Raw genomic sequence first — 26,754 nt, forward strand, 5'->3', positions numbered from 1 at the left:
ACTTTCTAATCGAGTGGCTTTTACTTTCACAGACCTATTTAAATACATAAGTACAAAAACACAGTTAAAAGTTCATTGTTAATTCATAATATTTCTGAATTTCGGTAGTTATAATGAAAGTAAACTATTCTCCGTTCCGCTATATCTTTTTCAAAATCTCAATAAGAAGCATAATCAATAATAATTGGAATGAGGAAAATCTTTAGTTTTTCAAAACATATTATATGTAACTAGCCGCTCCGCGCGGTTTCACCCCCGTGGCTCCTCTCCTGTTGGTCGTAGCGTGATGGTATATAGCCTATAGCCTTCCTCGATAAATGAGCTATCTAACACCGAAAGAATTTTTCAAATCGGACCAGTAGTTCCCGAGATTAGCGCGTTCAAACAAACAAACAAACAAACAAACAAACTCTTCAGCTTTATAATATTAGTATAGATAATTTGATCGGTAAAGTTTCCGCGATCTACCTTACAAACACGAATCTCAATAGCTAACAACGCTCTACCAACCGGTTTTTTTGACTAATAATAAATTGCCCATTAAAACTTTGCGAAACGTAGTCGCGAAAAACGGGCACGAATTAATTATTTTTAATTTCTAATAGTGGAAAAATAATAGGTACCTACTTGGGGTAAAATTGCAGTTACTTACCTATTACTGCAATTTTACCCTCAAAATTAGTGAAGAAAGAAATAATTGCCCATTTTAGTTTCACTTTATTCTATAAGGACTGTCATGAACTAATTAATATAGTAATTTAAAAATTAATACTAAATTATACAAGTAGAAAATTATCTCTATGGGAATGCCATCGCAAGGCCATAGCCTACATTCAAGTGGATAGGAACCTGCTTACTCACTCTGGGATATACCTACATAGTTTCTTTCCTCGTATTTGTTGTTTATCTGTTGTTCTCTTTATATTTTGTATTAACAATAGTTTTCCCCATTATTCAATTTTAAATGTATTAAAATATTGCTTTGTTGAAAATCAGCTGCAAGCCTTTTAAAAAAAGTTCTTTGCCAAGCGCGCTTTAAATTATATGCGCGCCTGGTATAATTTACAATTATCAAGCATATATTTTACCCTCACATAAAATATTTCTCTATTGAATAGTTAACATCTACTTAATCATATCGTAATTTTATGAACAGAGTAATTATGTGAAATAACACATGTCAATTTCATTGTGCGACCCTTCCTTATTACAACATCAAAGGATTTAATCTAGATAAACGAGTGTGCAATCTTTATTTTGTAACTTGAGACAAAGATTAGTGACTGAATAGACACGATGTTAATTGTGTTCTGTTTCATATATCTCCGTATGTTGAAATATAGGTGATGTGGATTTATTTCATTCGTGGAAAACACAGGAAATGTTCAGGGCACTGGAAAAAAAGTGCAATGATCCGCCACCTTGCACTTAGGCAGCAATAGCACTTAGAGAACTGATGATTAAAGCCTTTGTAGCCTGTGCTCCTGACTTTATAGGTACCTACTGAATATTTTTGTTTTATAAAATCATAAAAATGATAAAAAACAGATATCTATGTATTACAGTTTTAGTTTTATACCAATTTACACATCTCCATCCATACTTAGTTGGGACTACGTTTGGCGCTGGTGGCACGCGCCACAATGGTGAAAGATAAGTTACTTGGTGCGCATCGAGCCATGAACCGAAAGTCTGGTGTTTGCATGCGAAATACACCCAACATCCCAGTCGGTATTTGTCTATCATAGCTTTAACAAGGGTGGCATTTTTTTGTGCTCTATTACAATCCTTCGATACAATTTGACAGCTCTGCGTAATTATCTCTGATCGGTGATATTTAAGTCCTAATAAATTTACAGAAAATTGGAAGTGAATGAAATAAAAGTAAAAGTGATTTACGTGAGTAAGTTTATGGTAATTGATACACGTACAAATTGTTTGTAATGTTATTTCTTGGTCTTGTGGTTACTGCAATCACGTAATAATGTGTTATATGAAGATAGAGTTCTGCCCGGCGATAGAGTTTCAGTAGTTTTGTATTGCTTTAGCTAATATTGTAATTATTTGTGCCTATTATTATTTATATTACATCAGTTTAATGTAGGATTTCGAGTATGTTAATGCATGACGCAGGCATTCATGAAAGGAGGAAATGTGTTTTTAATTACAAGTACATATTTCCCAAATTTATAATTACAAATAAATATGTTACACAAAACTCATGCTTGATATGATATTATAGTCTAAATTGTAAGAAATCGTTTTTGCCTCTCATCTTTTTTTATCTAAGTATGTAGTAACTATTTGCTAATCTGTGCTTGTGGCTTCAGGCTTGTGCCTTAGTACATATGGACGGTATGATCTGTTATAATATAATAATATGGATATAGGATAGTAGGTTGTTTTTAAATTTAGTGAAATAATTAGCGTTACCTACCAGCATAATAAGTGGAGGTTTGAGCTATAATAATAAATATGAATCGTAGTTTCTGTATCAGCATTTTAAAACTTGACTTTGTAACGGAAGTAGGCATAGGGAAGTACATCTGTAGAAGAGATAAACTGGAACTTACGTGTACACGCCTGTAGCCAAATGGTTTAATGCATGCAGATGCATAATTTTATTTGGGTTATCTTAATAGTTAATACTATTATAAAGGCGAAAGTTTGTATGGATGTTTGTTACTCTTTCACGTAAAAACTACTGAACCGATTACAATGAAATTTAGCACACATATAGAGGGTAACTTGGATTAACACATAGGATAGGTTTTATCCCGGAAATCCCACAGGAACGGGAACTATGCGGGTTTTCCTTTGAAAACGCGGGCGAAGCCGCGGGCGGAAATATAGTAGTTAATACTTATTATATCAACCTTTTAATATACTATAAGATTTCACCAGAACAAACACAAAGTGCGTATAATTACAACGCATTATGTATCTATGGCGCTTTCTAAAGCCAAGTTTATAGTATGTACTATTATTAGTCTCCATACATAGAGAAGACTATAATCAAATGTTTATCGTATTCACGGATGCAGTCGCCACTGATGACAGTTAGTTTGAGATAACTGCGTAACTGTACCACAATGATCTTTCGTCTCAATGACTGCTTATGGGTTACGTTATATAGGTAGATTATTATGTGACACATTACGGTACGTGGATAGTAAGAACAAATAAGAGAAGGTCTAGACCAATCAAATTGTTTGTGATGCGTATTGCGGTTTCTAGTTCTCTTTTTAATTTTACACAAAAACGAGAAGGTGTTACCTAATAGTTCATTTTTATTACTAATCTCTATGTCTCTATGCACAAACTATCTTAATATATATAAATCTCGTGTCACAATGTTTGTCCTCAATGGACTCCTAAACCACTTAACCGATTATAATAAAATTCGCACACCATGTGCAGTTCGATCCAACTTGAGAGATAGGATAGTTTAAATATGTAGGTACCACGGGCGAAGCCGGGGCGGACCGCTAGTAAAATATAAAATACACTAGCTACCTACACTTCGATTTATGACTGTAGTTTTTGCAATTAATTTAATTCAACGAGAGAAAACAATAATTACCCTCATTTTTCAATATTTTTTTAATTCCTTGTAAAAAACTACAGTCCATGAATCCATGAACTCCAGCAGTCCTGAATCTTGATCGTGCCAAGCTAGACTAATCGATCAATTTTTGTAGCTGGAGTATCTTTGTTGTCTTCCTATTGGAAGTATGTATTTATTGTGTAACATTTAATGATAACGTACCGACCCAACACCTAAACTACTAAATAAGAACAATAGTGAAAGTGTAACCCAACAATCACGTTGATCCACCGGGCTATTGTTTCCCGATTTTATTGTTTTAATCGGCACCGGCCTTGACGCAACCGGATAACATTTAAACATAATTTATCCGTTATTTTATTTTGGCTAGGAAGGTACACTTACTTTATTTTTGGTATTCGCAGAACGCAGCAAAGATATTCGTTGTCTTGCGAAATAATTATCTTTGACTGTATGAATTTATCCAGATGGATCTTATAAATTGGAAGAGGTTGCCGATAGTAAATGAGAGTAGGTATTAAAACGTAATTCTATTTCAGGTAAACTTTCCAGAAATCAAGACTATGATACAATGACAAGCCTAAAAGTTAAGGAATGGATTCTAAAAGAATATTATTGTGGTTTACTCTCTTGATATCACAATCTTCAATTAGTCTGGGGACATTATGTCCTGCGCCAGAGAGCATCCTACCATGCATTTGTACAAGTAGAAACGAAGATCTTCAAATATGGTAAGAGATGTGATATTTATATTAAATTACTTTATATTGCACTCCTTATAAATTTTATCTGATTTCAGGTGCACGCACAGCGACTTAATACAAGTGATGAAGGGTATTCAGAAAGTGGGCCAAATAATAAAAAAACCAATAGACGAGTTGATAGTTGAAAATAACTATCTTCCTTCACTACCTGGAAAAGTGTTTCAAAATGTAAATATTGCTAGATTAATGTTGAGACATAATGGAATAGAGAGAGTTTCGGCAGCGTGGCTTGAAACACAGGAAAATAATATAGTTGAGATATTTATCGTAGAAAATGATTTAAAAAGCCTACCAGCGGAAAGTTTAACAAAACTTAAAAATTTACAAGCTATCACTATTCAATCTCAAAGTCTTAAAAGAATACCCATCTTGGAAAATTTGGACAGATTGCGATATATAAATATTCAGTCAGAAAGTTTAAGCAGTATTAAAGAACATACATTTGAAAAATTACCCAGTTTGGATAAACTTTTCATTGAAGGGAGCTCTAATTTGAACAGTCTTAAAGAAAATGCCTTTTATGATTTACCAAAACTCACGAAGCTTGAAATCAAAAATTGTGGTATTACAAATATACACATGCGAGCTCTTTCGCTACTACCGGTATTGAATGAATTATCTTTTAGTAACAATTTTATTTCTGACGCTTCAATGGTTGGTAGAGCAACAAGAGACTTGCCAATGCTTTCTGTGTTAAACTTAAGCTACAACTATATTACTAAATTAAGTGAAGGTGCCTTCGTTGATCAACCCATGTTGGAAATCTTATTATTATCCCACAATAATATAAATATCATACACCATGGAGCCTTTCACCGTGTTCCTAAATTGAGAATAGTGGATTTAAACTACAATGAAATAATCAGAATTCATCCTGAATCTTTTCTACAACCATCTGGAAGTGGAGTAGAAGAATTAACTCTTATTGGAAACAAAATAAGGCATATATCAGAATTTCGATCATTACTCGACGCTTTGCCTCGACTGAAGTTTTTGGATTTGAGTGAAAATTTCCTTCAGGATATTCCGAGGGGTGCACTTCGCGGACATCCGAGTTTAGAACGCCTGCATTTGAATAAAAATAATATCAATTTTATAGAAACCGATGCCATCGTAGCTATGCCTGCATTAAGAGAATTGCATTTGAGTAATAATTCACTGAGTGATATTAGCGAAGGACCATTCTGGAATCTTCCTACCTTAAAAGGATTAGATCTGTCCAAGAATTATTTTCAACGCCTTCAGCCGAAACTTTTTTATAATTTACCAGCTTTACGAAGAATAAATCTAAGCGATAACCAAATAGCCATAATTGACCCAATAACGTTCATGGAGTCTCCTCTGTTAGAACATATTAATATCTCTGGTAATGCGCTTATATCTGTACATCCAGCTACTTTTAGAAATCTGGTTAATTTATATGAGATTGACGCAAGTTCCAACAGATTAGTTGAATTCCTACCGGGTCTTCCTCGTGGCTTGGAGCAACTGTATTTGCAGAAAAACCAAATAACAAATTTACCCGCACCTCCCTCTCCGGATTTAGATCTTCCATCTCTGAGAACATTGGATATTTCTAATAACGGTATTCAAAAGATACCGTATGGTGGAATGAAGACTTTGCACAATTTACGAAGGCTGTTTATGAAACGAAATGGATTGAAACAGGTTGAAGCTATGACATTTAGCGATTTACAACACCTAGAACTTTTAGATATAAGTGAAAATCAAATAATGTCGGTACATCCGCGAAGTTTCGATAAACTGACTGAATTAAAACAAGTAAACTTGCATGGAAACAATATGGAAAATTTTGATTTTATCGCAATAAAAGACAATGCTGCACTATCAGCTATAGATTTTAGTAAAAATCGTTTAAAAAGTATATCTCCTAGTATAATAAAACAGGCTGTGGACGTGGAAATTTTGAACATTTCTTCAAACAACTTATATGAATTGCCCAGCAGCCTTAATATGCTGTCCAATTTAAAGGTAATAGATATTAGCAATAACCACTTGAAACACTTTGACGGAAATTCCATTAATAATATACAAACTCTTAAAGAAATAAAAATGCCAAGCAACAAGATAATTGAGTTACGCACTGGTACATTTAAAAATCTACAGGACTTACAAATTATTGATTTAGATAATAATCAGATTGAGGTGATACATCCTCTTGCAATTACAAATCTGCCGAACCTAATATCAATTTACTTGAGCAGGAATCATATAATCGATTTACCAGACAGAGTATTTTCTAATCTTAATAGATTAAAAATAATAGAACTGCAAGGGAACCGACTCCAATTTATTTCTATGAGGGCGTTTGAAAATTTGCCTTATGTGCAGTATTTAAATCTAAGTAATAATCAACTGACCAACCTGGAAAATTCCGGCATCAAGCAACTAACAACACTAGAAGTTTTAGATCTTAGTTTTAATAAATTAACTATGGTCACAAAGGAATCATTTCAATACATGGAATGGCTTGTTGAACTCAATCTAGATAACAACCATATTTGCTCCATAAATGGTCATCCTTTTGATTTTATGCCGAGATTGAAAGTACTATCGTTACGACATAATAAATTAACGACTGTATTTGAAAATAATTTTATGAAGCTAAGACATAATATTGCAATTTTTGATATTGATGGTAAGTGTTAAAATGTAACGATTTTTTATTTATAGGATTAAGTATATTTACAAAATTTTCAATGTTTTTAACTTTTCTAGGCAATCCGATCATCTGTAATTGTGGGATTATATGGTTCAAAGCTTGGCTCTCTGAGTCATCTTCAATAGGTCCGAGATGTGCGGATGGTACATACGTGAAACAGATGCCTTTCGATAGAAATGACTGCAAAAATATTCCAATAGTTAATGACGAAAAGAGATGTTTGACTCATGAAAATGAAGCATTGCTTCCAAATTTGGCAACATCACAGGTGTTTTCCTCTCTCGATAAAATAAAGGATTATGCTACACATATAGAAAACAAGTATCATGCAAATAAAATAAACAATAAACCTTCCCCAGAAGAATCTGATTATTTTTATGATGACTATGTAGACTATCCTTACAATGAAACATTAATTGATTACAATAATATTAATCAAACAAACAGCATTAAGAAATTCGGAAATACGCCAACTTTATATGCTGCCATGAATAATGTAACTGATAAAAAGGCGAGTACCATAAAGCCCCCTGAATCAACGCCCAAGAGTGGATTTACCTTCTTTGGTTTGCCTATACCTTCTATAGACATGGGAAAATTATTGAATACAGGCAGAAAAATAGACTGGTCTGATAAAAAAGGCCCAGAGCACTACAAAAAGTATCCTGTAACAGAACAACCGAAATTTGAAACTGGGGGTTTCACACCTATGCTGCCTCCTACATCTGGTGGATTTCTACCAATACCACATCCTACAAATGTAAATGCTACGAAAATGGTAGTAAGTGATGGAGGTAAAATAAGCTATGCAAATGTAGGAACAGTCAATAAAAGTTTTATGGCATATGATAAAGAACCACCTGTGAATACTGTTAAAAATAGCACAACACACAAGAAAACTAAAAGTGAAGTTCATGAAGTACAAGCCTATTTAGACAATGATAATAGCACCCATATAGCATATAACAGAACAAAGAATGTAGAGGAGCAAAACAGTGACCCAACAAATTTAAGCAAATACAATATGATGGAATCCAACTTCACAATAACTCATGTAACAGAAAAGGAAGGAATTATAACTACAGATACAAGTAATGACATGTTACTACCAACATGGCTCGATACAACTAGTAATCCTATACCAACTCCTGGTTCAATAACAAAGCCTCAAATGAAGAAGCATATTGAAAGTCAGCCTATAGCTTTATCTGCAGTTCTCTTACCAAAGGATGATGATTTGAAATGGAATAACAGTAGAGCAGCAACAATAACTAAGGTCAATATGCCCCATGCAGAACATTATGATTTACGCAGTACCTACTCTCCAGTTATAAACAGAGAAGCAAAGACTAGGTTTTCAGAATTTGATAATACTAAAATTAAATCACTACATGAGGCTGACAAGGAATGGTATTTCAAAAACTATAATAAGTCTAATTTAGAACCCTACATAGCACCAGGTATACATAAATCAAGAACATCAAAAAATGTTATATCAAAACCATATATTGTTTTAAGTATTATACTTTGTACATTAACATTGCTGCCTTAATATAGATTAAACTATGTTTTATTATCTTTTATTTATTAAAATTAGCTACTATTTTGAGCAAAATAAGATTTTAACTTATCTAATGCCTTGAATCTATGAGAGATTTTATTCTTCTCTTCCTTTGGTAATTCAGCATAAGTCTTATCATAGCCATCTGGTTGAAATATACAATCCCAGCCAAAGTCTCTTGTTCCCCTAGGAGAAACAATTGTGCCTGTAGTTATTCCTTGAAATAAAATAACTTCATCTTCAGGATTACCAGGAGAGTAAGCAAATGTACAAACTGCTTCTGCAGATTTATCCTCCCATCCAGCTAGTAGTTGATGTAGGCCTTCGGGTTTCAATTTATCCAAAAACCACTTAATATATGGACCCGGTAACCCTTGTAAAGCGTTAAAACATAAGCATGTATCTTCGATTATCACCGGCTTTTTAAGACGTCTCACTGCCTCTCGGCACTTCTGAATTGAAACCTCATTGATCTCACCTTGTAATTCTGGTAGATCTAATTTATGATTTGTTACTTCAAGAGGGAAATTGTTCCCTAAAATAACCTTAACCTCTTCTAATTTCTTTATGTTTCCCGTAACAAATGTCAAGGCTCTATGTGACATTTTCATGTAGATTATTGGGAATTCCAGAAATGGTAGTTATTTAGTTGAATTTAACTTTATTTTATATGTAAATCTTGCAGATTGGTCATTTATTGACCTATAAAATCAGCTGTGACAGTGACACTTAGAACGACATTGACGTACTACGATAAACGATACACTGGTGACGGTGACATTTGGGATTGCAATAATTGCTTTATCTTCTTCGTATATCTAAAAATGAATTGCAAAATGTGTTGGTAAGCGCATAACTCGAGAACGGTTGATCCGATTTCGTTAATTCTTTTTTTATAATATTCCATGAAGTACGAGGATGGTTCTTATCTCGCCGAAGGTGAGTAGTATATTCTTTGGTTCTTATGGAGAGAAAACGTCAACATGTACCACGGGCGAAGCCGGAGTTTAACATAAAAAAGCAACTTACCAATGGAAAACTATATATTGCATTTATTGAAAATCTCAATATTATATCAACTAATCGTCAAATAATCACATATTTATCAGCTTAACTATTTTTTTTATTCTGTGTGTACGCAACATAAGTTAGTCTATGCCGTGGCATAAACAAGCCGTTTCTTTTTCTGTAATGACTGTCAAATTTTAGTTTGCTGTTTCATCTTCGTTTACGTGAATAATTGCCGATTTATTTTTTAAAAGTAGGTACTCATTCGTACTGAATAATCGGTGAAACTTCATTTTTATTGTTTTAAATTCAATAAGCATAACAATGCCTAGTCAAGAAGTTGTAACCACTAAAGTTGTGGTCCATCCACTCGTATTACTTAGTGTTGTTGACCATTTCAATCGTATGGGCAAAATTGGAAACCAAAAGCGGGTTGTAGGGGTACTTCTTGGCTGTTGGAGAGCAAAAGGAGTACTGGATGTGTCCAACAGTTTTGCAGGTTTGTTAAATTATAAAATAAATTTTAAACTTAGATCGTTACTTTGCACAAAACAAACAGACTGTTGAACTTTTGCTGAAATCATAATATCAAACATGATATTTTAATAAGTGATGTTATATTTTTTTATAATTGTAGTATGAATTATATACAGTACATCTTATGGATTTATAATAAAATATTCCAAGAGGTTATCTTTTGTTTGAAACATATTTGAATTTTCATACACTTCCTACAAATAAAAGTAGCTTTTAACAATATTAATAATTATATGTAGACCTAACTCAATTATGGAGGACTATGGTAACGGTAAATGTTAACTATCATCGTAATACGAGAATTTTATATAAATAAGATTTACTTTATGTTTTCAGTTCCATTTGATGAAGATGACAAAGATAAATCTGTCTGGTTCTTGGATCATGATTACTTAGAAAACATGTACGGCATGTTCAAAAAGGTAAATGCAAGAGAGAAAGTAGTTGGGTGGTATCACACAGGGCCTAAACTTCATCAAAATGATGTTGCTATAAATGAATTGATCAGACGGTACTGTCCAAATTCAGTCCTTGTCATCATTGATGCCAAACCAAAAGACTTAGGTCTACCAACTGAGGCTTACCAAGCAGTGGAGGAAGTTCATGATGATGGCAGTCCTACTACACGCACATTTGAGCATGTGCCAAGTGAGATTGGTGCGGAAGAGGCTGAAGAAGTAGGTGTTGAGCACCTATTAAGAGATATTAAGGATACAACTGTGGGAAGTCTATCTCAGCGAATAACTAACCAGCTACTGGGGCTCAGAGGTCTTCATTCACAGTTGAGCGAAATTAGAGATTACCTAGTACAAGTTGGCCAAGGCTCTCTCCCAATGAATCATCAAATTATCTACCAATTGCAAGATATTTTCAACCTTTTACCCGATATAGCCAGTGATAACTTTGCTGACAATCTTTACATTAAAACAAATGACCAATCCCTTGTTGTATACCTTGCTGCCCTTGTGAGATCTATCATAGCCCTGCACAACCTTATTAACAACAAAATCACAAATAGAGATGCTGAAGAAGGAAAGAAAGAAGAAGCCAAGGACAAGAAAGAGAAGAAAGATGAAAAGGATGATAAAAAGTCAGAAGACAAAGCAAAAGGAGACAAGAAAGAGAAAGAAGAGAAAAAGAAGTAAACTAAATTAACTAATAGTTTTAAGTTTGTTTGTAATTCAAATTATAATAATAAATTTAATTAATAAACTTATCTGTTTTATTATTGGGTGGATCCTGTACTAGTGTAATTTATAGATTATTTATAAAACAAAAATAATTTCATTATCATTGATATTTTAATAGGTAGCCATCTAGTATCGAGAAATACTTTCGATAACTTAACTTATCATGAACACAATAATGATAAGTAATCTAGAACATTGATAATATAACGTCAGTTTTTATAGTGATATCATGTGGCAAGGTGGTTGTGTACTGAGGTGACTATGAAATTTAACATAAACAGGATATTTTAAAAGCTCAAAATGGCAGGACACATACAATTATCAGTAAGTATAAATAGTTTCATTTTCATTTTCCCATTTCAATGAATTGTGTGCTTATCATATTATGATGTTTGTAGGATATGGTCTGGTTGAAACCGGAGGGGAAGTCCGAATTCGACATACCCCTCGCGGTAAAGGTTTTAAACAGTTCTGGAGGGAAACTTGAAGTGAGGGATGATGATGGACGCAAATTTGTTACGGAAGTGTCGAATGTTCTCAAACCTTTACATGCCACATCGATCTCAAGCGTCGAAGATATGATCACATTGGGGGAACTCCAAGAGTTTACAATTTTACGTAATCTGCATATACGCTATAATGAACAGCTAATTTATGTAAGTATCTAATAGGTATATTATATTTTTATCTTAACAGTAACAGTGTACTATTTATTCGCCGGCCTTAACTCGGTGCACTTCCGGAATTTGTGTAGTCGTGTCGATTTCAATACAGACTACGAACTTTATTCGTAAATATTGAAGAAGCATTTATATATTTAAAGCTATTTGTGTAATGTTTACGTTTCCGTTTCTATCTTTTTTTTTAATACTACCGTAATAAACAGAGCTGGATTAACTATCAATATGATTTACGCAGTTTATAAAACTGTGATGCTCAAAATGCCAATTGCTGTAGGTACTTATCCATAGTTTGCTATTTTAAATTCTAACGTATAACGTACTTACGTAAATTCTAATCGCATTAATTTTAGCTATGACTGACACGTAGGTAATATAAGTACCTCTTGATTTGCTGTTTGTTATATTAACACTTTGCTTGCCCCGCCACTGCCCGGGTAGTCCATCTTAATTGTAGATAGTATTTAAAATTTTTAAAAGTCATTATATCCTCATTCAGTCGAATACAAATCCAACAAATAAAAACTCATTATAATCAGTTCAGTCGTTCTTGTGTTGCAACAAGGGTTGCAATTAACATGATAATATCGTTTATGGACTCTTCTTACAATTATTTGTTTAACTTTTTAGACGTATACTGGATCTATGTTAATTGCCATCAATCCTTACGAAATATTGCCCATATACACGATGGATCAAATTCATTTTTATCAAGAACGAAACATTGGGGACATGCCGCCGCATATATTCGCAATTGGGAGTGATTCCTATAGAGAATTGGTTGAATCTGGCTCAAATCAATGTGTTGTTATCAGGTATTATTAAGAATTAATTAAATCACAGTGCAATTATCTCCTTATAATTGCAATGATAAACTTTATTTTTGATTAGCAAAAGCATCATAATATTTAATTATATGGTAAATAAACAAAATTTTAATTTTAGTGGAGAGAGTGGTGCGGGAAAAACCGAAAGTACAAAATTGTTGCTGCAGTATTTGGCAGCAGCAAGTGGCAAGCACTCTTGGATAGAACAGCAAATTCAAGAGACCAATCCAATTTTAGAAGCTTTTGGAAATGCAAAGACGGTAAAAAACGACAATTCGTCCCGATTTGGAAAATATATAAATATTTATTTCACTAAAGAGGGTGTGATAGAAGGAGGTAACATTGATCAGTACTTACTGGAAAAATCTCGTATCGTCCGACAAAACAAAGGGGAGAGGAATTACCACATATTCTACTCACTTGTGACGGGCTTATCGGCTGACGAAAAAAAGAAACTGGAACTTACTAGACCTCAAGACTATGAATATCTTAATTCCGGAAATATGTTAACGTGCGATGGTCGAAATGATGCTATAGAGTTTTCGGATATCAGATCAGCATTTAAAGTATTGAATTTTGCAGATGAGGAAGTTTGGGGCGTATTCAATTTATTGGCAGGTATTCTTCACATGGGAAATTTAAAATTTAAGTCATATAGCACCAATAATATTGAATCATCAGAAGTGGCGGACGCTGTAAATGCGAACAGAATTGCTAGCTTACTTGGTGTAAATAAAGCACAATTATGCGAGGCCCTGACAAGGAAAACATTAATTGCTCACGGGGAAAAAATTGTTTCCACTATATCTGTATCCTCTGCAATCGAGGGGAGAGACGCATTAGTTAAAGCAATTTATGGACACATTTTCGTTTATATCGTTGAAAATATAAATAAAACATTACACAAGGACGAAAGGCTCTCTAATAACTCAATTGGTATATTAGATATTTTCGGCTTTGAAAATTTCGACAGTAATAGTTTTGAGCAACTTTGTATTAATTATGCAAATGAAAACCTTCAACAATTTTTTGTAAGGCATATATTTAAACTTGAACAAGAACAGTATCAAAAAGAAGGTATAACATGGACAAACATTAACTATGTCGATAATCAAGAAAACCTCGATGTAATTGGTATAAAACCTATGAATTTGTTATCTTTGATTGATGAAGAGTCCAGGTTCCCTAAAGGGACAGATATAACTTTACTGGACAAATTAAACAGCAACCATAGCAGTAAAAAATGTTATGTGTCTCCTAAGTCAACACGTGACCACAGGTTTGGTGTAAAACATTTTGCTGGCGACGTTTATTATAACGTTAAAGGTTAGTATGACTTCATTAAATTAAGAAATTTAAAACAAAATATACCCCCTAATATATTATATCTTTCCTTAGGTTTCTTAGACAAGAATAGAGACATGCTAACAACCGACTTACGGGAGCTGTTAATAGATTCAAATAATACATTCTTGAAGAAAATATTTGATTTGGATTCAGTGACTGGACATAGTGGAAGTCGTAAAACTTTATCGCTGAGTCACCAATTTAAGGCATCACTCGAATCGCTGATGAAAACGTTGTACGCATGTCACCCCTTTTTTGTTCGTTGCATCAAGCCAAATGAATTAAAAAAGCCAAGAGTATGATTTTTCATTATTTTTATTAATTCATAAATAAATAACTATTTATTTGAATTACCAATTTAATTTTCTGCATTAACTATTTTCAGATTTTTGATCGACCCCTTTGTGTTCGTCAGTTACGTTACGCCGGGTTAATGGAAACTGCAAAAATAAGACAAGCTGGATATCCTATTAGATATTCGTATGCTGAATTTGTACATCGCTACCGGCTCGTAGTTTCAGGGATACCACCTGTAGAAAAAGCTGATTGTAAACAGGCTGCTAAAAAGATATGCGAAGAAGTACTTAAAGATCAAGACTTCAGACTTGGGCACACGAAAGTGTTTCTCAAAGATCACCACGATAGTATGTTAGAAGAATTAAGGCATAAAATACTCATAGCTGCAGTGATAAGGGTTCAAACGAATGGACGGAGATTTATCTATCGACGAAGATATTTACGATTACGTGCCGCAGCGATTACCGTACAAAAACATTTCCGAGCGCGCGGATATCGAAGTAAATATTTGGCTATGCGACGCGGTTATTTGCGATTACAGGCTACATTGAAGTCGCGAGAACTCAGAAAGACATTCTTAAATTTGAGAGTTTTCTTCACAAAATTCCAAGCTGAATGTAAAGGTTATCTCGTACGAAGAATGATAAATGATAAGATGCATCTAATTAAAATGAAACTGGCAGAATTTAAAAATGAAAAACAAAACAATCAGAATACTAGTAGGGGAGAGGATGAATATGAGAAAAAGTATTCCGATCTTATGAGAGCTGTGTGGGTAGGAAAAGATTTGGGCGTGGATGGAAATGCGCAAAATACAACAATTATTGATGATAGATACGTTGATGATGTGTTTGGTTTTTTAAAGGATACTGCGACGCCAGCGGGGACGATTAGAGGGACAGGATTCGGTGTAGTAAGTTCCTTTTATATACATTTTATAGGCGATTGATTATCACGGACTTTACTGACTTTCTTTCAAGAAATAAGCATTTAATTATTTTGGAACTGAATATTTGAATGATGTAATTAAATGTAAACAATTTATAGACAAGAGAGATTTAATTTTGTTGAATTATTAATTGTTAATATTATTTCAGGAAACAACTGAGAAACCCTCAATTGTGGACGTCATAAACATTCCCTTACAGAAAGAGTTTGAAGAAGAGCCATTCGACGAATTTAACTTCAAGAAGTTTGCTGCGACGTATTTCTTGGGAAATATGAGCCACCAATATTCTCGCAAACCTCTGAAACATTCCTTACTCGATTTACCGTCCCCAGTTGATAAGGCAGCGTCGCATGCTTTGTGGATTACAATCTTGAGATTTATGGGTGATATTGCTGAACCGAAATATATTGATGATAAGAAAGATAATGTACCAATTATGACAAAATTGAACGACACGGTGGGTCGCGCATTCCAGAAAAGCAAAGAATTTGAGGTAGGTTTTTAGTATCTAATATTTTATTTACAATTATTATTTCATGAATTTCCATTGATAGTTAGTTATGTAGCCATATAAAAAACATTCACCAAAAAAATTGTAAATAAACTATTATTTTTGATAATAACGTTAATATATTTCAGGAATATTTAAAAGATAACAGTGACACTAAAAGTAAATTAGTACAAAGGACCCTAAAAAATAAGTCAAAATTAGATGAAGAATTTATGAAGTCATTATATAATGATGAACAAACTTCAGAGATGTATAACAATTGGTTAAATTCACGTCGTACCTCTAATCTGGAAAAATTACATTTCATTATAGGTCACGGAATAATAAGAAAAGAGCTAAGGTAACAATTAAAAACTAATCGTAAATATTGTTAACTTATTTTTTTTTTGTTAAAGTAACTACTAAAAATATATATGTATATGTTTCAGAGACGAAATATTTTGTCAGCTTTGTAAACAGCTTACAAATAATCCGTCAAAAGCATCTTACGCCCGTGGTTGGATATTATTATCATTGTGTGTTGGCTGTTTCCCACCTTCAGAAAGATTTGTCAAATATTTAAGATCCTTTATCAGGGATGGTCCGCCTGGTTATGCTCCTTACTGCGAGGGACGGCTTATGAGAACTTTTAAAAATGGTGCGAGAACTCAACCTCCCAGCTGTCTCGAATTGCAAGCTACAAAATCAAAAAAACCCATACTTTTGACCGTCACACTTATGGATGAATCATTAAAAACAATTGAATCCGATTCAGCTACAACGTCTGAAGAAGTTTGCTTGCAAATTGCCGACAATATTGGTTTAACTGATACTTTTGGATTTTCGCTTTATATAACACTCTATGATAAAGTATTGTCCTTAGGCAGTGAAGGAGAGCATATCATGGATGCAATTTCTCAATGTGAACAATATGCCAAAGAGCAAGGTACACCAGAAAAGAATGCACCATGGCGATTGTTCTATCGCAAGGAAGTGTTCACTCCTTGGCATAATCCTTGCGACGATCCTGTCGCTACAACTTTGATATATCACCAAGTTGTTAAAGGAGTAAAATTCGGTGAATACCGCTGCAGTTCTGAAGGAGACTTAGCTATGATTGCTGCACAACAGCATTATATTGAATATGGACCACATATTGAACCAAACGTCCTGAGAAAAGTAATTGTCAATTATATACCCAACCAATTCATTCAAAGTAATGATGCAGCGTTAACAAAGTGGGAGCATCTCGTTACGAAAGCATTTGAAACTAACGAAAGTATACAATCTAAAGTAGATCCTTTACGATGTAAAGAAGACATCGTAATATTTGCAAAAATAAAATGGCCTATGCTATTCTCCAGATTCTTTGAGGCCATAAAATTAAAAGGCGATTCAATAAACAAAGACATTGTTATAGTAGCAATCAATTGGACTGGAATTTATATTGTGGATCAATCAGAGCATATTCTTTTAGAAATGTCGTATGCTGAGGTAACATATGTAGCGTATAGTGATGATAAAGATTATGATAATATTGGAAGAGTGACGATTAAAACAATAGAACAGGAAGAATTTGTATTCCAAAGCGTTGAAGCTAGTGAAATGAGCTCACTTATAATATATCTTATTGATGGTCTGAAAAGGCGTTCGATATATGTCATTGCACAAAGTGATACACAAGGTTATAGTGATGCAGCTTCATTTTTACAATACAAAAAAGGTGATCTAATTACGCTCTTACAAGACTTTAATGGTGAAACGCTTATGAATGCAACATGGGGACACGGACTATGTAACGGAAAAGAGGGTTTGTTCCCCACAGAACAGGTGTATATATTGCCCACGCTTTCATTACCGTCCAACTCTATATTAGAAGTTTTCAAGAAGGGTAATATAAATAATGATAAGAAGGTAACATCTCAATACAACACGCTGCAACGGAAAAGAATGCACACACTTGAAAAATATGCAAAGGAACACTTTAGGGAAAACTATGACATACAAACTACAGTATCCAAACAATCAACGCTCACTATGGCTAAGAAATCTGTATTGGGTGACTTATGGGCTCACACGCGTGAACCAATTAGGATGCCTTTATTGAAAAAGCTGATGGATAACGAAAAATTGTGTAAGGCTGCAGTTTCATCATTCTTTGCTATTTTGAAATATATGGGTGACATGCCTTCTCCGAAAGCGAGGTCAACCACAGAATACACCGATGACATTTTTAGGCCAGGAATGAAAGATCTTACATTACGTGACGAAATTTACTGCCAAATAATGAAACAACTAACAAATAATCGAATACAGTTGAGTGAAGAAAGAGGATGGGAGTTAATGTGGCTAGCTACTGGTGTTTTTGCTTGTGGGCAAACCCTTATGAAAGAATTAGTTGAATTTCTAAAGACAAGACCACATCCTATAGCGAAAGATTGTTTAAAACGAGTGTTTAAAATTCAAAGAGGTGGACCAAGATTTTATTCGCCGTATGTTGTTGAGGTGGAAGCTATACAACATAGAAGTATGCAAATTTATCATAAAGTGTATTTCCCTGACGATACAGATGAAGCTTTTGAAGTTGATTCTTCGACAAAAGCGAGAGATTTGTGCGAACAGATAACTGGTCGCCTTAATCTGAGAAATAGTGATGGCTTTAGTTTATTCGTTAAAATAGCAGATAAGGTGTTTTCAGTTCCAGAAAATTACTATTTCTTTGATTTTATACATGAACTTGTTGAATGGATGAAACAGACTCGCCCAGTTCGTGGAGGTAATGTATTAAATTCATTGGTTGATAAGCTCCTTTTCGTATAGCTATATTTATAATCAATATCAATTTTTATTTGTAGGTGGCCAACTACAAATGAATTACCAAATATTCTTCATGAAAAAATTGTGGATAAACACAGTTCCTGGTAAAGACAAGAACGCAGATGAAATTTTTTATTTTCCGCAAGAACTTCCAAAATACTTGCGTGGCTATCACAAGACAACGAAGCATGAATTAGTCGAATTAGCTGCTCTCATTTACAGATCTAGATTTGGAGATGATCAGTCATTACTACCGCAAATCACACAAATGCTCGAAGAATTTGTACCCGTAGATATGTTAAAAATAATGTCGAATTCTCAGTGGAAATCTTCGATAAGTGCGGCATATTTTAAGCACGGACAAATGACGGAGAATGAGGCTAAAGAACAATTTTTGAAGAAAATTTATCAATTACCTACATTTGGTACAGCTTTTTTTGAAGTAAAACAGACGTCGGATCCAACGTACCCGGAAATGGTTGTTATTGGTATAAATAAGCAAGGCGTTAGTGTGATTCACCCACAAACACGGGTTAGTCAATGGATTACTAATACTTCTTCTCTTTAAATTTTTATTACTGGTTATATCCTGATCTGGTGGGTATATCCAAAAATGTTAGGCATATAGTATCTATAGATTTTTTTTTAAATATGTATTGCTTGTTGAAAAACTCGTCGAATGTAATCAATAAAATCTTTACTTTCAGGATGTACTTGTAACATATCCATTTTCACAATTGTCGAATTGGTCATCAGGGAATACATTCTTTCATATGACAATGGGGAGTTTTATGCGAGGTACAAAAATATTATGTGAAACATCTTTAGGATATAAAATGGATGACCTTATTTCTTCATACATTGCTGTTTTGAGACAAGCATTAAACCAGAAGACACGCAAGCAATAATAATATTTTATATTTATTATTATTTTTTAATTTACAATCTTGTACAGATTATATTTTTAAACATTAAATAAATAATATCTACGTAATTTTTTGTGTGTTTTAATAATTATTAATACCCTAATTTCATAATGGGTTAAAAATGTTAGGTACAGCTAAATTGTACGTTGTAAGTTAAGCCGTTGTGTATATAATGATATAATTAGCTTTATATTATCTATACGTTATGTATAGGTACTAATAATATCCTAAATGCTTTAACCATGGACGTATAAAAAAAGACGGACGCCATATTACGAACAAACAACGTGAAGCCACCGTAGTAAGCTAGCGATCGTGTAAAGACAATGAACACGCACACACTCTCACCATAGTAAGCTAGTCGGCCGCCATTACGTCGTGAACTACCGACTGATTAACTGCGTCACTGTTTCACAAAAAATATTTAAAATGCCGTCTTGCGTGGTTAAATGGTGTCGCAACAGTACAATTTTAAATAACAAAACACAAGGGATTACATTCCACAGGGAAGTAAGTTATTTCTTTTATGTTTTAATGACAAAATTATTACGGCAAATTTTATAGAAAAAAATACAGCCGCCATTGTCATCAGGACAGCTGTTGCCATGGCAACATGGCACACACACATGGATGTTTCGCCGCCATTACTAGGCTTCACTCAATGTTTAGGCGATATACCGTCTGTCTTTTTTTATACGTCCATGGCTTTAACAAAAAAATCACCTTTAGATTTGTCCGTGATTCGAGAATGCTTTTAAGTAATAATATTATATGTATCACGAGTGAAGCCGTCATACCGCTGCGCAAGTATAGAATGGGATTTATTTTTTATCATATCCAATTTTTTAGTGTTCAATTCATAGTCGCAATGTTGTGGCCGGTGGTGGCTCAGAACAAAGAAAGAACTCAGAACAAAAAAAACAGAGGGTGGTGGCAAATCTTGACCTTTTTCTGCAATATGGCCGACCTGTCAAATTAAGTTCGGTTCAAATAGGTTTCTTTTTCTGTTATGGCAAGAAGCATTAACTATTAAGTTCATACTCAGAGCCTTAGATCACTCAGAGCTAGAGTTCTTAAAGCTCGGTCTTAAAGGTTCGTCAATCGTCGCTCGTGGGACATCTTTCATAGCGACCTTGTGCCGTGTGCGTAGTGACGTTTATTATGTCAAAGCATAAATGTCACTTTGCAGTATGCGAGTGATGCGATGCGACATGCGTGATGCGTCCATTTGCGTCTTGCCGCTTGCGAATGTCATGTAAAAAATAAACTTGTCACCAATTTGAAATTTGAATCAATTTAGCAATATTTAAAGTACTTTTTATGTTACTTGGCTCATTTGCATTGCATTTTTGCATTACATTGCAAAGTATGTATAACTTATAAATATACAAAAACCAGTAAAATCAGTATTATCATATATATATATCCTCTTTTTAATTTCATCAAACATTTTATTGCATTGCAAAACCACATCTTAATCGTACCTACCTCATAAGCAGTTGTTGATAGAATTTACATTTATAGAAGAAACTTTAGGCGATTTAATTCTTCACTTGGAGGTACTTTTTTTTTATGAAAATGGACGGAACGGCGCCTCTTGTAGCTTTAGAAAATGGACTGGATATAAAGTAAGGATTTCCAAACATTAGTCTAGTATATTATTGAATTACTTTTAATTTTAAATAGTAACAATTTCATTTTATCTTAAACATAGTACATAATAATTATGAATTGATTACATACTTTTAGGCAGTTATTGACATCTGGATCTGTTTTACAAATAAATGAAGATTACGATGATTTAGACCATAATGTTAAAACAGTAAATGAAGACACTAAAAATAAAGATCTTGATATTATTGGTGAACCAGTGAAATCATTCAGTACAATTGAAAAACATTTAATGAATGTAGATGAACAAGGCTATGTGAAGAAAAAGATTTTGGAAGAAGGTGGGGGGATGCCTTTGCATGAAGGATGCACCGTTTCAATAGCATTTTCTGGTTATTGGGAAAATGAACCAGACCCATTTGATATACAAAAACCATGTAAACCAATGGTTGGTAATTCTATTTCTTATTAGTTAGTTTTTGTAGGATTTTTTATTAAAAAAAGATATCAATGTTTATAAAATCCTCCATTTTGGTATCATGTCTAAATTTCATTGTTTTTAAAATATATACATAATCTAATACTTGTTATTACAGGTGGTAGATCTGAAAGACAATGGCTTGTTGCCTGGGCTTTTACTCGCAGTTAAGTCTATGTTAGTTGGAGAAACTTCAATATTCCTTTTGTCTCATGAATTAATGTATGGTGAGCTGGGAGTGCCTCCTAGAATTAAACCTAAGGCAAAATGTGTTTTCTATGTAAAATTAATGAAGAGTATACTTACACCAATAGAAGGGTAAATATTATTTAACTTCATTCAATACTTTCGGTAACTTTTAACATAATTATTTAGCCAATATTTTTTATTTTCAGACCACTTAATCTATCAGAGCCGAACACTTTTGTAAGAGTACACAAAGAAGTAAAAATGTTATATGTATCAGGCTTAAAATGGCATAAATTAAACAACTATACCTCTGCAATACAACTATTTAGGAAAGGTGTCAGTATGTTACACAGATGCCGCTTAGCAGATGAGGATGAAGAAGAAATACAGAAGAAGTTGTTAATTAAATTATACACTAATCTAGCTATATGTTATAATTTAACCAAACAGCCATATAAAGTATGCATTGCATGTAATGAGCTGAATAGATTGGAAAGTTTGTGGAATAACGGTAAAGTGCTTTACCAGAATGCTAAAGCTTTGAGAATGATAGGACAATTTGGCTTAGCTGAGAAAAAACTCAAACGTGCCATAAACCTATGTCCCAATAATAATGAGCTCAAGGTTGAATTTGATTTACTAGAAAAAATGAGTAATGATTATAATCTAAAGATATCATTGGAAAACAGACCGGCTGATAGGGACACAGTGGACAGCGATTTTAAAAAAGAAGTTGATAGTTTAATTAAAAACTTCAAAGAAAATATGGATTTGTGCAAGTTAACCTTGCCAGCAGGAATGAATTCCTTAGAAATAGAATATATAAAAGAAGCATGTGTTCGAGAAAATGTATTTTTTAATAAAATACAAGCAGATTATTTATTAGATAAGGATGATGCAAAATCTGCAGAGCTAGAAAACGAATATGATGTTTCAGACTATATGTAATTGAAAATCTTAAACATTTTTTTTTATCTACAGTAAGAAGCAAGGAGTGCATTTTTGTGATATTATATTAAGGAAAAATTAATATCTTTTTGATAAAATCTAAATCATCTATAAGTGCAGTAATCTATTTTGTTTAAATAAAAAATTATATTGTATAATGATTTTCCTTTCTTGGTAATTGGTAAATTTTCCTTACAATAATTAAACACGAAAATAAGCTAGTATTAAATGTTTCAAAAGAAAAACAAAGCTCAACAAAGAATAGTTTATTGCATAATTATAATTTTTATAAAGCTAATACATACTACAGTCTATTGTTGTAACCATAACATCTCCAAATGCAGTTATCTTATCATTAAAGTAATTACAAATGCAATTGCACAGTGCCAATCACATCTTATTGTACACCAGTAATGAATTATAGTTATGAACACATTTAGTTTTGTGTTGGAAGGTTTAGGAGGACGTTCTGGCCTTGAGGTAAATAAGTAACATTACGGGATTTGGCTAGTTGGTAGGCGATGTCTTCGGCGGCTTCGATACGTCGAAGCTCCACGAGACCTTCACCGGCAGTGCCGAATGACTTGGCCAATAACACAGCGGCTTGGGCGTCACCCTCCGCGGTAATAATGGCTGCCTTCTTTTGTTGTTCCGCCTTCTCTACGAGGAACCTAGCCTTCTCAGCTTCTTGTTGCGCTACTTGCTTTAATTCAACGGCCTGCGTGAATTCCTTGCCGAATGTTAAATGTGTAATGGAAATGTCATCCAAAATAAGACCAAACTGGGCTGCTCTTTCTGTTAAGCTCTCATTTACTTTTTGTGAAACAATCTGAAATAAATATGAATAAAAATTAATAAATGGAATTAATGTTCTCATGAGCATTAACTACACATAACTTAACTTGTACATAATACATTATTGAAATTAAAAAAAAGAAATTGTTCATAAATATTTTTATTAAATGTAAACTTCTATTAAAATGACTATGGAAGATCTCTCATATCTTTTATTCTACAATTTATATAACATATTGAAAATGCTTATAAAGAAAATGTACAATTAACTTTGAAGGAATTTTCCCACTTCAACATATTATCATATAATTACTATGACCATAACAGGAAGGTGTAGTAATGTGTCTGACAGTTCATGAATTAAAGTTTAAAGGTTGTTCGATATCTATATACCTTCTCCTTTTTTACCACCTATACAATACTTGACAAACTCTGATTTTTGAGAAAATTGTTAGATAGGGTGGCCGTAGCTGCTCAAGCAGTCTGTGTACGGTACTGCGCGGTTTGTAGCGACAGCTCGCAGTCAACAACCGACAGCTCAAGCAGTCCGTGTAAGTTGCTCAACCGTTAACTGCCGTCCGTGCCGTTAACAGTCCGTGTACGACCGGGCATTCTTTTTTTTTTGGCAGGTGGGCCACCTGATGTTAAGTGGTCACCACCACCCATAGACACTTGTAACACTAGAAGTGTTGCAGGTGCTTTGCCGGCCTTTTATGGACAAATAAGCTCTTTTCTTGAAGGCCCCAATGTCGTAGTTGTTTGGGAACACCGCAGGTGGCAAATCGTTCCACAGTTTCACCGTACGCGGAAGGAAGTTGCGGGTGAAGCGGACAGTGGTGGAGCGCCAACCATCCAGGTGGTGCGGATGGAACTGGTTTTTACGGCGTGTGGTCCGGTGGTGGAACTGTAAAATCTTACCTCTCTCTGTGTAATCAATTCTCCTGCATCAAACTGCGCAACCACAGCCTTTAGGACTTCAGCTGTAATGGATGGGAGCACCCTCTCATCATAGTCAACACCAAGAATAGTATAGATCTTTGGCAGCTGGTCAGGAACTGGTCTGAACAGGATACGCAGGGTAATGTTTACATTTTGAAGATCTGAAAAATTTAATTTATAATTAAATAAATAATTAATACATTATTTATTTTAATTATATTAAATTAAAAGATATTAATGATAAATATAATAATTAAAAGGCACCCTTTTGAAATGTGATAATTAATAGAAATATTTTTTGTAAATTAATTACATAGGTATGTAAACATTGGTACAAGTGTGTTTTTTAATTATATTGTTTTCTTACAAAAAACTGGCCTAGTATATTTAAAACTATTTATTATCAGTTTGTTCTATACAAGGTGTAATCGTTAAGTGTGCACAGGCGATAATATATGAGAGTGTTTCATGTAACATAGTTAAAAAAAAATATATGAGAGTGTTTCATGTAACATTGTTGGATATTTCTTGTTTTATTTCTAAAAAGTTATTATTGTCATTATACTCATTAGGTATAGTACTTTCAATATCAGTTTAAAGTTTTTTGATATCTGTAATAGTTACGGAATAATCGCCTGTGCACACTTAACGATTACACCGATTACACATTAGTAGTAGTCCTAATACATAAGTAGCTATAAAATTAATTATTTAAATTGAAAAAAATAATTTACTATACCTTTGCTTCCTGTAACCGTGGGAACATTACGAGGTCTCGATCTTATGTCAAAGGTTATTGGTCTCTGAATCCAGGGTATGAAAAAGTGAGTACCTTCACCGACTACCAAGTTTTTGACACCTTGAAACCTGTCGAAAATAACTGCTCTGTGGCCACCATCGACTGAAAGAATAGTGATTGAAATTATAGCATAAATTAAAACAAAAATATTGTTAAACAGGTAGGCACATACTGCATTAATATTATTTCAATGGGTGACCTTTATTTAATTATGATTATTACCTTTATTTAGTTCAGAATAAAAGCTAAGAAAGATTTTTATTATTTTTTACCATTATATAAAGCTGAATTTACGACTCCTCCGACCAGAGCAACTCCCAAGCCAAGTTGGCCGATGCGATTGAAAAGCTGTCCAGCCATTCTGAAAATGTATTTGAAGATTGATAAAGTAAATAAGGAATTTTTGGATATTGATGTTGATCGGCGTTGCTGTAGATAAATTTAAGTTATCATGGCATCGATCTTTACTTGTTTAAAGTAAATTAAACAGTAATTATTGTGAAATTTTAAATTTATTATGAAATTCCAAGGGTGTAGTAGATTTATGTAGAATTTTTTCCTACAATCTTTGAAACATAACCTCAAAACCGCATTAGAGTCAAGTTTGTAAGTTATTTGGAATATAAAACATCGAAATTTATTACCTGTATTATGTGTAATTTATAACTTTAACTTGTTATAGTAGAATATATCAATATTTCCCTAAATATAATCTAAAATTCACTATTCTCAGTCACGTAAGAATTAAAAACTAAAAAGATTGAGAAACCAGTGTTGCCAACTTGGTAGTCAAGCTTAGAGCTAGTGTTGTGCCAAAAAAGAGCTGAAAAAGAGCTAACTTTATCAGCTAAAGAGAGCTAAATAAAACCATTCGAACTTATTATATTTTAATCAATAAAAAACATTGTTCTTAATAATAGCACTAGGGCACTAGGTATCATTTATCTTCATCTGACCATAAGTAATATATGTTGTCATCATCGTGAAAATCAATCACCAAGGAACTTCCACTTGGGCCTGCTGCAGCCTTGTTGTATGAAGCCATTGTTTTTTGCGCTTTATGTGATTAATTAAGTCATTTTTTTTGCGTTTATTTCGCATCGACAATAACTGCAGAAGGCTTTTGTATTATCATTGCTGACTTCTTTTAACCAGCCCTGAAAATCGGGCTTAGAGAGCCATTCCTGGCGGAATTTCTGGGTGTATGGTTTACTACAGGACATAATTTCACAATAAAGTCTTCACTTCGGTCACTTTCTTATAACAAACTTAACTTTATCACAAAACAAACACTAATCTCTCAAATGACTAAACTTTCCAGTTTCCACATACGTAAGATGAATGAATACCA

At 33.5% G+C, this 26,754-nt stretch overlaps 6 protein-coding genes across 10 annotated transcripts; 4 read left to right on the plus strand and 2 right to left on the minus strand.

Moving 5' to 3' along the window:
* Positions 1-1,671: 1,671 nt before the first annotated feature.
* Positions 1,672-8,583, plus strand: atk (artichoke). 5 transcript variants are annotated; one of them, XM_090115486.1, is made up of 5 exons: positions 1,720-1,802; positions 1,842-1,899; positions 4,108-4,299; positions 4,368-6,991; positions 7,072-8,583. In XM_090115486.1, exons 3-5 carry the CDS (start codon positions 4,163-4,165, stop codon positions 8,565-8,567), a joined length of 4,257 nt encoding a protein of 1,418 aa, XP_089971612.1. In that variant the 5' UTR covers positions 1,720-1,802; positions 1,842-1,899; positions 4,108-4,162; the 3' UTR covers positions 8,568-8,583. The 5 variants fall into 5 exon arrangements, with proteins under 5 accessions (XP_089971623.1, XP_089971606.1, XP_089971600.1 ...); XM_090115491.1 differs by having other exon boundaries at positions 1,727-1,802; positions 1,842-1,903; XM_090115497.1 differs by having other exon boundaries at positions 1,672-1,914.
* LOC149910607 (inosine triphosphate pyrophosphatase) lies at positions 8,504-9,301 on the minus strand. Its single transcript, XM_090115507.1, has one exon. The coding sequence runs from the start codon at positions 9,185-9,187 to the stop codon at positions 8,609-8,611; it is 579 nt and encodes a 192-aa protein (XP_089971633.1). The 5' UTR covers positions 9,188-9,301; the 3' UTR covers positions 8,504-8,608.
* A 463-nt stretch (positions 9,302-9,764) lies between these two features.
* Rpn8 (regulatory particle non-ATPase 8) lies at positions 9,765-11,333 on the plus strand. The gene is made up of 2 exons (XM_090115519.1): positions 9,765-10,083; positions 10,458-11,333. Exons 1-2 carry the CDS (start codon positions 9,909-9,911, stop codon positions 11,264-11,266), a joined length of 984 nt encoding a protein of 327 aa, XP_089971645.1. The 5' UTR covers positions 9,765-9,908; the 3' UTR covers positions 11,267-11,333.
* A 212-nt stretch (positions 11,334-11,545) lies between these two features.
* Positions 11,546-19,693, plus strand: LOC149910609 (myosin-VIIa-like). The gene is made up of 11 exons (XM_090115528.1): positions 11,546-11,635; positions 11,710-11,967; positions 12,622-12,806; positions 12,937-14,144; positions 14,217-14,461; positions 14,551-15,375; positions 15,560-15,904; positions 16,051-16,262; positions 16,351-18,677; positions 18,757-19,250; positions 19,426-19,693. Exons 1-11 carry the CDS (start codon positions 11,612-11,614, stop codon positions 19,624-19,626), a joined length of 6,324 nt encoding a protein of 2,107 aa, XP_089971654.1. The 5' UTR covers positions 11,546-11,611; the 3' UTR covers positions 19,627-19,693.
* A 1,176-nt stretch (positions 19,694-20,869) lies between these two features.
* On the plus strand, positions 20,870-23,031 carry LOC149910610 (inactive peptidyl-prolyl cis-trans isomerase shutdown-like). Its single transcript, XM_090115538.1, has 4 exons — positions 20,870-21,272; positions 21,394-21,703; positions 21,852-22,051; positions 22,129-23,031. The coding sequence occupies exons 1-4, from the start codon at positions 21,217-21,219 to the stop codon at positions 22,868-22,870; spliced, it is 1,308 nt and encodes a 435-aa protein (XP_089971664.1). The 5' UTR covers positions 20,870-21,216; the 3' UTR covers positions 22,871-23,031.
* Positions 23,032-23,121: 90 nt separating this feature from the next.
* On the minus strand, positions 23,122-26,154 carry Phb1 (prohibitin 1). The gene is made up of 5 exons (XM_090115549.1): positions 26,048-26,154; positions 25,676-25,764; positions 25,344-25,505; positions 24,584-24,765; positions 23,122-23,699 (listed from the first exon to the last, which is right to left on the minus strand). The coding sequence occupies exons 2-5, from the start codon at positions 25,761-25,763 to the stop codon at positions 23,307-23,309; spliced, it is 825 nt and encodes a 274-aa protein (XP_089971675.1). The 5' UTR covers position 25,764; positions 26,048-26,154; the 3' UTR covers positions 23,122-23,306.
* Positions 26,155-26,754: the final 600 nt, after the last annotated feature.

This window comes from Colias eurytheme, chromosome 2 (genome assembly GCF_061535395.1).
Source record: "Colias eurytheme isolate Ceu_HAF_F1 chromosome 2, ilColEury1 Martin Lab GWU primary, whole genome shotgun sequence".
Taxonomy (NCBI): domain Eukaryota; kingdom Metazoa; phylum Arthropoda; class Insecta; order Lepidoptera; family Pieridae; genus Colias; species Colias eurytheme.

What these genes read in the sequence shown, in the direction of transcription:
- Phb1 (XM_090115549.1), bottom strand. Translation starts at nt 25,763, where the DNA reads ATGGCTGGACAGCTTTTCAATCGCATCGGCCAACTTGGCTTGGGAGTT. An exon ending in AAATTCAGCTTTATATAATG is followed by an intron (nt 25,506 to 25,675) that starts GTAAAAAATAAT and finishes CTATTCTTTCAG; the next exon opens with TCGATGGTGGCCACAGAGCA. An exon ending in CACGGTTACAGGAAGCAAAG is followed by an intron (nt 24,766 to 25,343) that starts GTATAGTAAATT and finishes TAAATTTTTCAG; the next exon opens with ATCTTCAAAATGTAAACATT.
- LOC149910607 (XM_090115507.1), bottom strand. Translation starts at nt 9,187, where the DNA reads ATGAAAATGTCACATAGAGCCTTGACATTTGTTACGGGAAACATAAAG.
- LOC149910609 (XM_090115528.1), top strand. Translation starts at nt 11,612, where the DNA reads ATGGCAGGACACATACAATTATCA. An exon ending in ATAATGAACAGCTAATTTAT is followed by an intron (nt 11,968 to 12,621) that starts GTAAGTATCTAA and finishes TTAACTTTTTAG; the next exon opens with ACGTATACTGGATCTATGTT. An exon ending in ATGAATTAAAAAAGCCAAGA is followed by an intron (nt 14,462 to 14,550) that starts GTATGATTTTTC and finishes AACTATTTTCAG; the next exon opens with ATTTTTGATCGACCCCTTTG.
- atk (XM_090115497.1), top strand. Translation starts at nt 4,163, where the DNA reads ATGGATTCTAAAAGAATATTATTGTGGTTTACTCTCTTGATATCACAA. An exon ending in AACGAAGATCTTCAAATATG is followed by an intron (nt 4,300 to 4,367) that starts GTAAGAGATGTG and finishes ATCTGATTTCAG; the next exon opens with GTGCACGCACAGCGACTTAA. An exon ending in TGCAATTTTTGATATTGATG is followed by an intron (nt 6,992 to 7,071) that starts GTAAGTGTTAAA and finishes TAACTTTTCTAG; the next exon opens with GCAATCCGATCATCTGTAAT.
- Rpn8 (XM_090115519.1), top strand. Translation starts at nt 9,909, where the DNA reads ATGCCTAGTCAAGAAGTTGTAACCACTAAAGTTGTGGTCCATCCACTC. An exon ending in TGTGTCCAACAGTTTTGCAG is followed by an intron (nt 10,084 to 10,457) that starts GTTTGTTAAATT and finishes TTATGTTTTCAG; the next exon opens with TTCCATTTGATGAAGATGAC.
- LOC149910610 (XM_090115538.1), top strand. Translation starts at nt 21,217, where the DNA reads ATGAAAATGGACGGAACGGCGCCTCTTGTAGCTTTAGAAAATGGACTG. An exon ending in GAAAATGGACTGGATATAAA is followed by an intron (nt 21,273 to 21,393) that starts GTAAGGATTTCC and finishes ACATACTTTTAG; the next exon opens with GCAGTTATTGACATCTGGAT. An exon ending in ATACTTACACCAATAGAAGG is followed by an intron (nt 22,052 to 22,128) that starts GTAAATATTATT and finishes TTTTATTTTCAG; the next exon opens with ACCACTTAATCTATCAGAGC.